Source organism: Macaca nemestrina, chromosome 4, assembly GCF_043159975.1.
Source record: "Macaca nemestrina isolate mMacNem1 chromosome 4, mMacNem.hap1, whole genome shotgun sequence".
NCBI classification, from domain to species: Eukaryota; Metazoa; Chordata; class Mammalia; order Primates; family Cercopithecidae; genus Macaca; species Macaca nemestrina.
In genome coordinates, this window is record NC_092128.1 from 53,258,183 (window position 1) to 53,274,189 (window position 16,007).

Below are 16,007 nucleotides of genomic sequence, written 5' to 3' on the forward strand. Positions count from 1 at the left end.
AATTTTAATTCTCTGAGTGAGCAGGATAAAGCTCACAGTGGAGACCAAGAGAAAACTTAAGCTAGGAAAAGGGAGGATTAGCGGAATCAGGCAAACAGACAAGGAAGCAATCAGAGGCTTCCAAGAAATGCAGTTTAATCAACAGTTTTCAAAAGTCCAAGTTTCACCTGAAGGGCTCCTCAGCAGCAAGGAAAATTTAAAAGAAATAAGAGGTGCACTAAATACTAATCAGCTGTGAATCACTGTGCACAACAGCATGCAAGGCCTCCAGAAGGGAGCTTTCCACTCCGCAGAACACACGTTTGGACGGAGTCCATTGAGAGCCCTCTGGTCTGTGTCTTGTCTGTTACTTACCCAGCCTTCTTTCTGACACATCAAATACGTAGGATGGCCTATCAAAAATGAGAGGAAACTCATTTTCTGGGCTTGTTAGGATATAAATGTAGATATTACCTAAAAATGGAAATAGAAACACATTCAATCACAAATCCATACTCATCCATTTGTTTATTCAACGTCTTTAAAGAATCTCCTGGGTACAGGCTTTGCGCATAGGGGATACCAGGTGACTAAGACACGGGAGCTCCTGCCTTTTAGACGCTGAGGGTGGTCACCCTTTGATAAGCACATGAGCGCACAGAGCACTACAGAACCCAGAGGAGGAACAGCTTCCAGGAGAAAGAACAAGCTGAGCCTTATAAGGACAGAATTAGACAAATGGGGCAGGGACGATATTGGGAGGTGTTGCAGGCGTATACAAAAATGCCAAGGTATAAAACCACATAATTCACTCTGGAAAACTTCAAGCTGTTTGCCCAGTTGGAAAAATATGGGGGCTTGGAAGCAAGTGACAGGAGGTGAAGCCGGAGAATTAAGCAGCAACCAAATGATGAAAATTCTTGTATGCCAAGCCAAAGAGTTGGAACTTGAACTGACAGCTACAGGAGATGCTCGAAGGCTTTAACCAAGGAAGTCATATGATGGCATTTGCATTTCCCTTCAAAGACTCTTACATGTTGCAATTCAGCCGAGAAAGAGGGGGTCCTTGCATGAGGGCAGTACTAGTGAGATGGGGGACCTAGCACAATACCGAGTATTGCCCCGCAGAGTTTAGTCATTGATACTCAAGAAAGACACTCATGAAATAAAACAAAATGATACTTGCTTTTATAGTAAGGGGGGGCCACATCCTGCACCTGGATTATCACCGTATATTTATTGCCAGCTGCTAGGTTACTTGGATTTTCATAGTCTAGATCACCAATCAGCTAGACTAAAACAGAGATAGTAGATTATACAGATTAAACAATCCTATTTATTAGGCTGTGAGAGATATTTTCATATACTGCTAGTGGATATATAAATTGGCAAAACGCTTTTGGAGAACACTTTGCCCATAAAAATGAGGAACTTTAAAAAGTTATGACCATACCTTTGCTCACTGCTAGTGAACTTAATGGAAATGATTTACCAGGAGAGAGAATCCATGTACAAAGATGTTCATTAAGCACTATTGCTCAGGACCACAACTTCAGATTCGTTGAAGAAAAGCACAAAATTGAATCTTATATGCAGGGTTACTTCATTATAGTAGTCCCCCCTTATTATCTGTGGTTTTGCTTTTGACAGTTTCAGTTACTTGCAGTCAACCACAGTCTGAAAATAGTGAGAACAGCACTATAAGATATTTTGAGAGAGAAACCACATTCACATAACTGGTTTTCCTTATTCTTTTTTTAGAGATAGGGGTCCCCTTTGTTGCCCAGGCTGGCGTGCAGTGGCTATTCACAGGTGTAATCATAGCTCACTGTAGCCTCAAACTCATGGCCTCAAGTGATCCTCCCATCTCAGCCTCCTAAGTAGTTGGCACTATGGGTGTTCACCACCATGCCCAGTGTCACATAACTTTTGTTATAGTATTTTGGTATAATTTTTCTATTTTATTATTATTATTGTCAATACTTATCCTACCTAATTTATAAATTAAACTTACCATAGGTATTTATGTATAGAAGGAAAAAACATAACTTATTTAGGGTCTGGTACTATCTGTGGTTTCGAGCATTCACTAGGGGTCTTGGAACATATCCCCGGTGGATAAGGGGGCACTACTGTATTTAAAATTCATATGCAGGCTGGGCACAGTAGCTCATGCCTATAATCCCAGCACTTGGGGAGGCCAAGGTGGGAGGATTGCCTGAGACCAGGAGTTTGAGACTAGCCTGGGCAACATAGCAAGACTCCATCTCTAGAAAAACCTAAAAAATAAGCCAGGCACGGTGGCACACTCCTGTAGTCCCAGCTGCTAGGGAGGCTGAAATGTGAGGATCACTTGAGCCTTGGATTTCGAGAGTTTGAGGCTGTGGTGAGCTATGATTGCACCACTGTACTCCAGCCTGTGTGACAGAGTGAGATACGGTCTCTTAAAAATAAAGAAATAAAAATAAAATATACCTATGCATATATGTATAAATAGACATAAAATATATCTATAGAAAAGAGACAAGAAGGACATGTACCAAACTATTAACACTGGTTATCAGTGAATGGTGATGCTTTTCTGTGCTTTCTATATTTTCTACAATGAACATGTATTAATTTCCTAAACAGAAAAAAATAGAAATTATTTTTAAGATGGCACTATGAATAAAGTGGGTGAGATGTTCTTGGGGATTGAAGAAGGGTTTGGGATGGGAGGTGGAGAAGAAAGCTGGGTGAGGGGAAGGGTAGTGGGTTGCTGGCTTCCCTCCCTGAGGCTGCTGCTTTCCCAGCCCTTTCATTTTTCTCTTCTCCTTCCCTACCACCTTCCAGCAGGAACTCTGTAAGGAAAGGTCTAACTCCGCTCATTGGGACCCACTTTTCATGTCCATCCTTCTTCCAATGCAGCTTTTGTCCCTTGGAGTTGCCAGGGAGGGGGCTCCCTACACATCCTCACTGTCTCACTCTCCTCTGGTCTCCAGTGGTTCCACGGTGTGGAATTTATCCAGACACACTCAAGGTCCCGGCCCTGCTTTCTATCACCTCACACCTCTATGGGCCGGGAATGAGCACTCAAATAAACAAAAGTGCCTGAGCACAGAGGGCACTGATGTGTCTGTGAAGGCATGCTAAGCAGGCACACAAACTGCATGCTATGCAAGAACGAATCCAGTCCTTAGCAGCCCAGGCACAACTATGTGTAACAAACGATTCCTGGAACCGGGGTAAAATAAAGAGCGGTTGGGGAACACAGACTCACTATTAAGCCTGTCAGTTATGGTCGCTCTGAGAGGGGTTACCTTGGAAATTTCTCTCTATGGGGCAGCAAAAGCACGATGCATGTTGGACCAATTCCCGATGCCCTTTTAATGATGCAATGACCATTAACTGACCACAATTTTCCCAGAGCCAGCTGGATCCTGTAAAAATCTGCCGCCGCTCCCCACTCCAGATGGCATGGTGAAGTTGAATCTGTTGTTTGGTACCTCACGGTCATCATCAAAGCAGAACTTGTTCAGGTCAAGAAGCAACGTCCCCTTGGCTGTTCTTTCCAGCACCATAATGCTGGTGAAAAGACACAATCCAGTATTTCCCCCAACAAATGGTAATCGACTGTTCCTTCTCGCATGGGTCCTGGGCTAGACACCTCTACTTTAACTGCAATTCAAAGTGAGTCCATGGTCATTGCAGTCACCTCCTAACTGGTCTCCCTGATTCTGCCCTTGCTACCTTTTGGGCTATTTTAAACACAGCGGCCAGAGGGATCCTGTTAACATGTTGTCAGATCATGTCACTCCTCTGCTCCTAAGTCCCAAATGGCTCCTCATTTCACTCAAAGTCCCACTTTTGATCTGCAGGATGCTTCAGGACGTGCCTGACTTTTCCTCTCTGAACTCGTCTCCCACTAGCTCCTCTCCTTGTTCACTCTCCTCCTGCCACTCTGGCCTTCTGGTGCTCCCTGAACTCTTCATGAGGCTCTGGCCTCAGCATCACTGCACTAACTGTGGAATCCTTTCCCCCCAAATACCCACGTGACTCACACTTTCACTTTCTTTCATCTATCTAATCAAATGTCACCTTATCAGTGAGGCTACCCGATCTAGAATGGCAATATTCCCTGCCCCGTACTTCCTCTCCTATTCCCCTCTTTATTTTTAATTCCCAGCACACATCATTATCTGATGCACCATATATTTCTCTTGTTTATTCTGTTTATTGTCTATTTCCCTCCTAGAAAGTAAACTCTATGAGGGCAAGGATCTTTGCTAGTTTCTTGGCACATTCAATAAATATTTGTTGAATGAATGAACAATAGACTTATAAGACTAGCACAGTTGTGAAGAAGAATAGAAAAGAAATACAAATTTTACCTCCTGCCTGAAGGAGTTTCTAATTGGGCTAGGGAGAATCCCTGTACCCCTCATCTCCCATGCTTTGAAGATTGAGAATTCCTTGACTTGTGTTCTAGTGGCTTCAATGGCCTAGAAGGGCCTCCTAACACCTTCATATTATTCATCCAAAAGATGTTTATTAATGGTCAAATTTGGGAGTCTCAATCTCAGTAGACTCCAGGGTTTAGGCAAATAACACAAATGAATAAAGCTACCCCCAAACTCAGAGCCTTCCCATCAAGCCCAGCTTGTTGTAGAAGGCTTTGAGGGAGACCAATGAACACCTTGAGGCTTCAAATCATTGAGGGGCTTTCTCCTGTCTCCAGGTTTCAGTTCCTCCATCTATAAAATGGACATAAATGATATCAATTAGTTTTTACTACATAACACACCATCCCCAAACTGAGTGAATTAAAACAACAAGCATTTATGATTTCTCACAGTACTACAGGTTTTCCCACAGTCCTATTGGTTTAAGTGTGGCTCAGCTGGTCTCTGTGGTCACTGACAGCTTGGCTGGGGATGGATGGTCTAGGATGGCCTCACTCACATGCCCAGTGGTGGGAAGGTGCTTGGTTTCTGCTTCTTGTTGTTCTCATCTTCTAGGAGGCTAGTCTAGGCTCATTGCATGGAGGTCTCTCGGTTCCAAAAGTAACAAGAGAGGGCAAATCCCAATGCACATGCATTTTCCAAGCCTCTGCTGTGCCATGTTTGTTAATGCTCCAGTGGTCAAAGCAATTCACATGGTCAAGTTCAGATTCAAGGAGACCCATCTCTTGATGGAACAGAAAAATCACATTGCAAAGGAGCATGCATGCAGAGCAAGCAGGGAGGAATTTGTGGCTTTTCTTTCTTTTTTGTTTGTTTTGGCTATCTTAATCATATTTTGCCTTGGTAGAATTTCTTACAAAAATATATCGTGGCTGTCATGAGAATGTGCCTGGAAGACCTTCAACCATGAGAGCATAACTGACCATCGGCCTCAGCTGCTGGGCTCTGAATCCATCACTGTGTTTGTGGTGAGGCCACGTACCAACAACTGGTCATGGCAAAGATACTAAGGCTCATTCCTGTCCTGTGTCAGCTGACACTGACTCCAGGACCCCCAATGCCCTAGCTGAACACTCCTTAGACTGCATGGCAGCCTAGAATATGTCCAACTACCTTTTCTCCCTCTTTCCTTTACTCAGATCAGCCTTGCATCATGATCTGATGACTTGCCCAGCCTTGTCCATCTCTCTCCCCATTTTCTGCCACAGGCATCTCCCCTAATAATAGCCTTGCACATTTAACCCCATCTTAGCATCTCATTCTTGGAGCATATACTTCTCTCTGCAACCAAACTCTGCTCCCTTCTTTGTTCCACATCCTCTTTTCATGGCAGATAAAATTGGCTCTGGGCTCAGTGCATACAGAGCAAAGTCTGACAGTAAGAATGGTCATGGGCCACTTGCTTGAGGATAACAGGTTTGCTTGCTGGAGCGAAAACAGGTGTAATGGAGTCTCCATGATGTTTCATTGGCAAAGATTACCTCTGTATTTCAGCAGGATTGGAGTCTGATCATTCCTGCCTTGATTGCACAATGTCATGGTTTCATTCATAGGGACTTAGAATAGACATTACTTATTAAACACCAACTGCATGCTGTATCATACCGAGCACTTTAAAAACACTATCTCTAATTTCCTCATCTCATAGAGGTTTGTATTCTTGTCGCCACTGCACGGGGGAAGAAAGAGTGGTTCCAAGCATTTTCAACGCCTGTCCAGGAAAGTGGATGTATACAGACTCGATCCTCTGCAGTGTTAGAGTCACTGTAAACTTTAACTTCCATCGATAAGTATCCAGGCTCACAGATGGTTTGGGGATCTAAGCCTTGATTTCAACTCTGCAGAAGCCGGGAGATTGCATCATTTAAAGAATCCAAGGTTCTGAAGCCAGACATTTCAGGCACTCCAACAGAGGCCTCTTCACTTGGCCCCCCAGAACTGCTTGGCTTGTTCTCTCATTCGTCCCTGACAGCTGGGTTTTTTTCCCCTAAACGCCTAACTTGGAAAGCCACTCCCCTCACTCAGCAATCCCTGCCTCAAAAGCGGACTATCTTCGCTCCCAGCCATCAGACCATGTTTCTCTCCCCATGCAAAGGCGACTGTGTCCAGCCCGTTCTGAATCAGCCAAACTGCTCCACCTCTTGCTCACAAACAGCTTGCGAAGTGCTTTCAGTGAAGAGCCTGACAATTTACAACCAGAGCGGGGGTTGTCACGGTGCCTCGGAAGCCTCCGCTGGGCCCTGGGCTCATTCATTATCAGCCTGGGAAAGCCTCAGGGGCTACGGTGCGAAGGGCTGGGAGCCTGCAGGAGCCCTCGCGGGCAGCAGGGGGCGCCCGCCTCCTCCAGGCCGCCCTCCTCCCAGCCGGAGCACAGCACGCGGCCTCCAGCAGCCGCGCTGACCCCACCCGCGCTGACCCCACCCGCTCTGCCACCTGCTCTCAAGAACTCCATAGCAGAGACCGCGCCCACAGCCTCTGGGGAGGGAACAAACATTCAAGAGCAAGTGTCAGAGACTGTGGCAGAACCACTGCCATTGTCACTTTGTTCTGTTTGGACCTGCTTGTGTGCTTGGCTTTGACATAGTCCGGCTGGAGAAGGTATCAGGCTGGGAGGATGGCGGGTGCTGCAGGTTAGAGCTTCTCACCCCTCTCGCACCCACCCTTATGCAGCCTTGGGACGCGGGACTGGGCTTTAGGCTGAAGACCTCCACCGCTGGAACTGCAGAGGAGGCGTCCCTTTCGTTGCCTTTCCTTACATCTTGGCGTTCATAGGGTGGCTGAGAGGTCCTCCCGCTAGAAGAGCCCAGAGAAGGGACTTGAGCCTTGGTTAGATTATCTTCAGTAATAAATGCAGTTAGTCCAGTTATGGATTTCACTTCGGCCTTCAGGGCTAATCTGGAGGGAAGATTATCAAGAGCAGGACTCTGTTTGGGCTTGCCTGGACAGTCTAGGATATTCAAATTGCAGTTTCACCAGGGAATATGGAACACAGTCTGCAAACTATCCTCCCATACCCCAGGGGAATCTGGACTGCAGGAAGCCAAATATACAATTAACAGATATGCACTGAAGAGAGAAAATGGACAAGGAAGGTTTGAGACAGCACAGCCCTCTCCAGACATTCTCACTTCTTAACCTTCACCCCCTACCTCTTAGGGCAGAGGAACAAGGAAGAGCAGGAGGACAGAAGAGGGCAGGAACTTCCCAGGATATACTGGAACCACCCAAGAGTGCTAGCACAGATTTAAAATGTCAAATAAAGTGTAAGTGTGATGCTGCCAATTGTCTTTACTCCATCCCCAGGGCCCAGACATCTCTCAATTTATGCATGTAAAGGTGTCGAAGTCACAATCCTAACTACCCATGCAGCTATCCCCACCCATCTGATGGACTTGTAGGGCTTAGGTTGGGATAGGAACCTACTATGTGCTCAAGATTGTGACTGACGTTATTGGGGTATCAGCAGGAAGCAGCTGGTGAATTAAGATCATTCTAGGAGGGGTCAGTAAAGGGACTATGAAGAAGGTGCTCACAGAGTATATGGAAATCTCATGGGACAGTACAATATCTCAGGGCTCATGAGAGTGAAGCACCCTTACCACCTCTAGGCCCAGGGGAGCCAGTGGAGGAAGCAGGCCCTGCCACCAGGGACAGAGAGCTGCCTATGGGAATGGAGATATTCAGGCAGGGGAGGGATGTACCCAGCTCACAAGGAGGGAGACTGACCCTCCTCTTTCCGTCTTTCCAGGACTCCCCATTGGCCAACCAGAAACTGAAAGGCAAGGGAGCTGGTTGGTACCTGATATGGTTTGGCTGTGTCCCCACCCAGATCTCATCTTGAATTCCCACATGTTGTGAGAGGCACCCAGTGGGAGGAAATGGAATCATGGGGGCAAGTCTCTCCTGTGCTGTTCTTGTGATAGTGAATAAGTCTTACAAGATCTGATGGCTTTATAACGGGGAGTTTCCTTGCACAAGCTCTCTCTTTGCCTGCTGCCATCCATGTAAGACATGACTTGCTTCTCCATGCCTTCTGCCATGATTGTGAGGCTTCCCCAGCCACGTGGAACTGTAAGTCCATTAAACCTCTTTTGTAAATTACCCAGTCTCATGTATGTCTTTATCAGCAGTATGAAAATGGACTAATCCAGTGAATTGGTACCAATAGAGTAGGGTACTGCTGTAGATACCTGAAAATCTGGAAGCAATTTTGGAACTGGGTAACATGCAGGGGTTGGAACAGTTTGGAGGGCTCAAAAGAAGACAGGAAAATATGAGAAAGTTTGGAACTCCCTTAAGACTTGTTGAATAGCTTTGACCAAAATGCTGATAATGATATGGACAATTAAATACAGGCTGAGGTGGTCTCAGATGGAGATGAGGAACTTGTTGAGAACCAGAGCAAAGGTAACTCTTCTTATGTTTTAGCAAAGAGACTGGTGGCATTTTGCCCCTGCCCTAAAGACTTGTAGAACTTCGAACTTTAGAGAGATGATTTAGGGTATCTGGTAGAAGAAATTTTTAAGCAGCAAAGCATTCAAGATGTGACTTGGGTACTGTTAAAGGCATTCAGTTTTATGAAGGAAGCAGAGTTTTAAAATTTGGAAATTTTGCATCCTGACAATGCAATAGAAACGAAAATCCCATTTTCTGAGGAGAAATTCAAGACAGCTGGAGAAATTTACATAAGTAACAAGGAGCTGAATGTTAATCACCAAGACAATGGGGAAAATGTCTCCAGGGCCTGTCAGAGATCTCTGTGGGAGCCACTCCCATCACAGGCCCAGAGGTTTAGGAAGAAGAAATGGTTTCATGGGCCAGGCCCAGTGTCCCTCTGTTGTGTGCAGCCTAGGGACTTGGTGCCCTGCATCCCAGCTGCTCTAGCTGTGACTAAAAGGGGCCAAGGTACAGCTCGGGCTATTGCTTCAGAGGGTGGAAGCCCCAAGCCTTGCCAACTTTCATGTGGTGTTGAGCCTGTGGGTACACAGAAGAATTGAGGTTTGGGAACCTCTGTTTAGATTTCAGAGGATGTATGGAAATGCCTGGATGCCCAGGCAGAAGTTTGTTGCAGGGGCAGCCCCTCATGGAGAACCTCTGCTAGGGCAGTGCAGAAGGGAAATGTGAGGTTGCAGTTCCCACACAAAGTCCCTAGTAGGGCACTGTCTAGTGGAGCTCTGAGAAGAGGGCCACTGTCCTCCAGACCCCAGAATGGTAAATCCACTGACAGCTTGTACCATGCACCTGGAAAAGCCACAGACATTCAAGTGCCAGCCCGTGAAAGCATCCAAGATGGAAGCTGTACCCTGCAAAGCCACAGGAATGGAGCTGCCCAAGATCATGGGAACCCACCTCTTGCATAAGTGTGACCTGGATGTGAGACATAGAGTCAAAGGAGATGATTGTGGAGCTTTAAGATTTGACTACCCTGCTGGATTTCAGACTTGCATGGGGCCTGTAGCCCCTTCATTTTGGCCAATTTCTCCCATTTGGAACAGCTGTACCAATGCCTATACCCCCATTGTATCTAGGAAGTAACTAACTTGCTTTTGATTTTACAGGTTCATAGGCAGAAGGGACTTGCCTTGTCTCAGATGAGACTTTGGTCTGTGGACTTTTGAGTTAATGCTGAAATGAGTTAGGACTTTGGGTGACTGTTGGGAAGGCATGATTGGTTTTGGAATGTGAGAACATGAGATTTGCAAAGGGCTGGGGCAGGATGATATGGTTTGGCTGTGTCTCCACCAAAGGTTCATCTTGAATTCCTACATGTTGTGGGAGACACCTGATAGGAGGAAATTGAATCATGGGGGCAAGTCTTTCCTGTGTTGTTCTCGTGATAGTGACTAAGTCTCATGAGATCTGATGGCTTTATAAGTGGGAGTTTCCCTACACAAGCTCTATCTCTTTGCCTGCTGCCATCCATGTAAGATGTAACTTGCTCCTCCTTGTCTTCTGCCATGATTGTGAGGCTTCCCCAGTTATGTGGAACTGTAAGTCCAATTAAACCTCTTTCTTTTGTAAATTGCCCAGTCTCAGGTGTATCTTTATCAGCAGCATGAAAACAGACTAATACAGTATCCATCCAGGTCAGTGTCTTGGAGCACAGAGCAGGGTGGAGACTGGATCTGAAGGGACAAGTCAGTGGTGCATCCAGAACAGAGTTTAACCATTTTGATATCAGACTCGAGGCCACATGGATCCTTTAGCATTACGCTGGGCATGCCATTTGGGAGAGGGAAACATTCATGAGTATAGTAAAGGAATTTCTATTTCCCCTGCTCCTCCAAGGCAATCTTGGTCTAGGGTCCTTTGTCCTCTGCATGTATTGGGTCTATGTCCAGAGTCACCTGGAGAAAACTTACAAAATGACTCAAAGATAAACCCAGGAGACTCACCCCATGGGGACATCCGGAACTGAGACCCACCCCAGTCATCAGCCTTGCTCCAGATACAGGGCTGTCTTTTAGCAAGGGCTACTGTGGAGTTGCTCCCCACAACTCAAATTCCTCCCAAAGAGCCCTCTTCAGCCTCTCAGGAGACCAGAGACTGGCTGGAACAAAACCTTAGAGATGAGGTTTATGTGAGAAATACTAATCATGTGACTCTGACAAAACAGTAGAAAGATAATATTGTTTTCAAAAAGCATATTAACCCAGAATCACAAGCGACTTTATTGTAAAATAATAGCAAATAGATTGTGGGACAAAGAATGAGTCAAAATATACAAAATCACTTGTATCCCGCTTGTACCTGCATTTTTTCCCTTTCGGATGTCTTTTGTTTATATTCAATTAAGTTGTGTAAGGTGAATTCGATGCTTTGTTTGGTTTTACATAAGTACTTGGTTTGATTTATTCATCTGGCTGGTGGTGTGTTTCTCTGGGAGTTCCTATTCACTGATCCTAAGTCTCAAACATCTATTATAACTGCTAACTAACAGCCCCATCTTGCCACCCGTGGCAATAAACAAAAACAGGCACGGTCTAGAGAGGGCCTAACAAGTCCCTGTGGTCCTTTTCACCAACGGAGATGAGCAGGATATAGAAGGGAGCAAAATAAAAAATAATTCTTAAGAGTAAGAAAGTGAACAAGGGAGATAATGAAGAAGAAGGAAAATGAAAGAGAGGGAAGAAAAAAGGATGACAACAAGGAAACCTGTGGACAAAAGTGAACAGTTCACATCGATTTATTCTACTAAGCTGTTTCTCCAAATGCTTATAATTCTTCAGGTCCTCCTGAGAATATACCAGATAAGCCAAAGGGTGGAGGACCACCAAAGAGGTAGAATGTCCAACCCAAGTTTCGAAGTGTGCATACCTGAAGGTGAACCTTTGGCATGTGGCAGGATTGTTGCTGATGTCTTCCACAATGAAGGTTATCTGGATGTGATTCTCCTGACCCCCATATAGTCTGTCCTTCACTAGAACTTCCAGGGAAATGGTGGGATTTTGTCTCAATTCACCTGCATCTCGGTGTATCATTTGGGCCACTTGGATTGCACCAGTCACGAAGAAAGCAAAGGTTAGAATGTGACCCTTTGAAGAGAAATGAAAAGGAATACAGAAACTTGGAGAAAACTGGAAAAGACCATTTTAACATGAGGAAGAGCTTATGCAGAGCATAATCTCTATACAAATACATTTTTGAAAACCCATTAAGTTCCTCTGTTAGACATTTATTGGGGTATCTGGCCTGACCCTTCTAGGATTTTTCACACTGCACTCCAGAGTTGGGTCCCTGGTGGCAGCCCTTGCCCAGAGTGGACTGGACTGGTGAATAACTGACTCCAGCTTGACCCACAGGGCTCTCTTATTGGAGAATTTGTAACTGAAAGGCACACATTGGAAGATCACAGGCTAATTGTGGAGCTACAGAGCCTAGGTCCCTGGAGCAGCACTGGGTCACATCCTTCGTATGCCCCCATCTTTTGACATTTTCTTAGGAGATGCCCAGAATCCTGTTGATAGATGTCCCTGCCTTTTTCTTTTATTTTTCTTTTTTTTTTTTCTGTTAGCTTGGTTTGCCTTAGTTTCTGTTACCTGCGACCAAAGAATCTTAATAAATATGCTCAACAAAAAGAAAAAAAAAAAACTCACTCTGCTTGTTAAAAGTTGAATTTTGCAACACTAGAGTGAACAGAACTCTCAGCCATGGTTATCCCTACACTATCAGCTGACAGGGCATTAGGACATTTTCAGAGGCAGTGCACAATTACTGCCTTTGCCTGGCTCTCCTGGGAATAGGTATCCTTTGCCCGAAAGCCTAAGGAGCCAATAGCACATTTTTTGGGGGGGATTGTCTAAGGCTGGAAGTCCTTTTTGGTGATGCGATCAGGACTTACAGGAGTGGGGCAGTCTGGTAGTGGTTAAGAAGACAGGCCCGAGGAATCAGGTGGCTTAGGTTGGTACTTGAACTTCACGACCTACAAGCTGTAAGACCTTCAACAAATTGTTTAACCTGCCTGAGGCTCTCCCTAGGCCTCAGTTTCCTCATCTGTAAAATGTGAACGATGATAGTTCATTCAGTTGCTATCTTGAGTACTTGAGATGAGATGTATGTGAATAATCACTCAGCATAATGCCTGGTGTGTACTAAGGCCCCAGGAAAAGATGGTTATAGAAGTGCAGAGAAGGGGAATTCGTCCCCTTCAGAGATATTCAGATGGGAAAATAACTCCCATCGGTCTGGCAGATTGAGCAAAATGACACTGTCCCATGCAGTTACCACTAGTCACATGAGAGTTATTGAGCAATTAAATGGTGCTAATCCAAATTGAGATGTACTGTAAGCATAAAACATACAACAGTCTTCCAAGACTTGGTACCAAAGAAAATGGTATGAAATATCTCATGAATCACTTTTTTTTTTTTTTTTTTTTGAGACAGGGTTTTGCTCTGTCACCCAGGCTGGAGTAGAGTGGAATGATCATAGCTCACTGAGGCCTTAAACTCCTAGGCTCAAGAGATCCTCCTGCCTCAACTTCCTGAGTAGCTGGGACTACAGGTGTGGATCACCACACTCAGCTAATTTTTAAACTTTTAGTAGAGACAGGGTTTCACTACGTTGCCCAGGCTGGTCTCAAACTCCCGGGCTCAAGCGATCCTCTGGCCTCAGCCTCCCAAAGTGTTGGGATTACAGACATGAGCCACCATGCCTGGCCATGAATAACTTTTAAGTATTGATCACGTGTTGAAATAATATTTTATACATGTTAAATAAAAATGCCTAATTAAAATTAATTTCTCCTATATCTTTTTACTTTTTAAAAATGTGACTACTAGAGACTTTGAAATTATATAAGTGACTTGATTCTATTCTTATTGGACAGTGCTGATATAGCCCCTCTCTTCAGAAGACTTCGGGGAACCCTCAGGATAAGTAACCCATCCGTCCTTACACACCTGCCTTTGAGAAAAAGGTGATGGGATTCAGGACACATTATCCCAAAATATGGCACCTTGGCATTTGAGAAAACAGCAGAAGCAGGAAGGTCTCTGACCTTCTCCTGCCCTTCTTCCCCGAAGCAGCCCTTAAAAGAGCTCTCTGGCTTTCGCTTGAAGCAGTCATAAGACCTTCATTCCAGCGGTATCCTACCTATACCTGGAGGAAAGGAACATCCTATTCTGGAAGACAGAGATGCCAGGAAAAATCTGAACAAACAGATCTTGCTAAATTCCCCAGGTTTATTATCATTGGGTCATACCCTTTTGTCCTGCAATCATACTTCTCCATAATTACTCACTTCATCAAACTGAGCATAAAAACACATGGATTTCCCTGTTTCTTTGAGTCTTCATTTCTGAAGACTCTGGTGTAACATAAAACTTAACATTGAATAAATTTGTATGCTTTTCTCTTGTTAATCTGTCTTTTTTTATAGAGGTCTCAGTCACAAATCTAACAATGGGTAAGAAAATAAATCTCTTCACTGCCCCCGCCCCATCCCCCACAAAGGTGAAGAGCGACATAGCTGTCAACCCTATTTAGTTTGCCCAGCCCCCATGCCAGCTGCTTTTAATACATCTATTACCTTGGTAACCAATGATGACCCCAGACAGAAAGACATGCCCCATACCAGAAGATAAGAAAAATACAATCAGCCCTCTGTATCCATGGGTTCTGCACCTCAGATTCAACCAACTGAGGATTAAAAATATTCAGGAAAAATAAATGGCTGGTTGCATCTGTACTAAACATGTACAGACATTTTTTTCTTGTCATTATTCCCTAAACAATACAACAACTATCTACATAACATTTACATTGCATTGGGTACTATAAGGAATCTAGAGATGATATAAAGTATATGGGGGGACATGCATAGGTTATATGCAAATACTATGCCATTTTATAGGAGAGACTTGAGCATACATGGATTTTGGTATCCATGGTGCGTCCTAGAACCAGTTCTGATGGGTGTCGAGGGACAACTGCATTGTAAAACAATTCAAATGGCTGAATTAGAGGATGCACTTAAGGATGGAGGTGAGTGCCTTACACTGATTTATCATGAAATATTTGCTAACAGTGGTAATGCTGTAGAGGAGGTGGCTAGGAAAACCTTCATCATCAGGATTCTCCGCTGTGATGTTGGCCATGATGGTTCCTGGACTCAGTTCCTCCAGGATCAGGTACACTCCTGTCTGACTGGAACAGAGATACAGCAGACACAGCTAATTTTCAGGGGCACGGGAAGGTAGCGTCTAGGCAATTGATATTTTGGTTAGTGCTAAATATAGTGCAGAGCTGTTCAAGTTGTATCAACATGCTCAGAGGGAGAACACAGCAATGGAAAGGAGGGGTGGCTGGCTTTTGTATTCCCAAAGATCACATCCCTGTGGATGTGAAGAAAGTACCTGTGAAGAAAGTATGCTGTCGTTGCAACAATTTACATGGGCCACAGTCTCTGACTCTACGCACATCTGCCTGATGTCATTTCAGATTGGCTTTGGCATTGACGTCTTTTGAAATAAGGATAGGTGGCCTATCCAGCTATCTTTTCTCATTGTCCCACTTTTTGTGCAGATTTCCATGAATTCTTTTAGAAATCAGTGTGTCCAGAGTTACATGCCAGGGTCATGTCCAGAGTTGCGGGTTCCCTCCCTTGTTCCTGATTCCTATCCCATGGCTGCCACCAGAAGCCAGAAAAATTGTAAAGCTTCTGTATTCTCATGCCTTTGCTCACTTTTTTTTCTTCCTTTTTTTTTTTGCCTGAGGATATAGAATTTATGCACAGAACTCGTGCACCTTTCCAAGTTGCATTAATCATGAGGTCAGCTTTCTGAACTGAGAAATAGGTCCCCTGGCAGAAGACCAGGCCCCATCATTGTCCTCCTTCTTGGAAGATAACCCCAAATCACCAACTTACCCATCTTCCTCAGACCTCCGCCAATGCCTTTGGAACAGGCCAGTAGTGAGACTGATAGGTTGGGAGTTTTAACTAACTATACATTGAGTAATTTTGAATGCTCTAAGGGAGGCTTATTGTTCAAAATAACTCTGCAGGCATATGGGGCAAATAGTCACCTCTAATTTCCCGGTTTCCCAAGTGGAGCTCTTCCCATATGGGATCTTCAAAAGGGGTAT

The 16,007-nt window shown here is 44.7% G+C and overlaps 1 protein-coding gene across 1 annotated transcript in view; it reads right to left on the reverse strand.

Moving 5' to 3' along the window:
* The window catches only part of LOC105475888 (cadherin related family member 3), a 113,825-nt gene that overhangs the window by 64,569 nt on the left and 33,249 nt on the right, over positions 1 to 16,007 (reverse strand). The window contains 5 exon segments of the mRNA XM_071094128.1: positions 355 to 453; positions 1,166 to 1,268; positions 3,372 to 3,543; positions 11,739 to 11,928; positions 14,920 to 15,064. Of these exon segments, the coding sequence (XP_070950229.1) occupies positions 355 to 453; positions 1,166 to 1,268; positions 3,372 to 3,543; positions 11,739 to 11,928; positions 14,920 to 15,064 (709 nt within the window).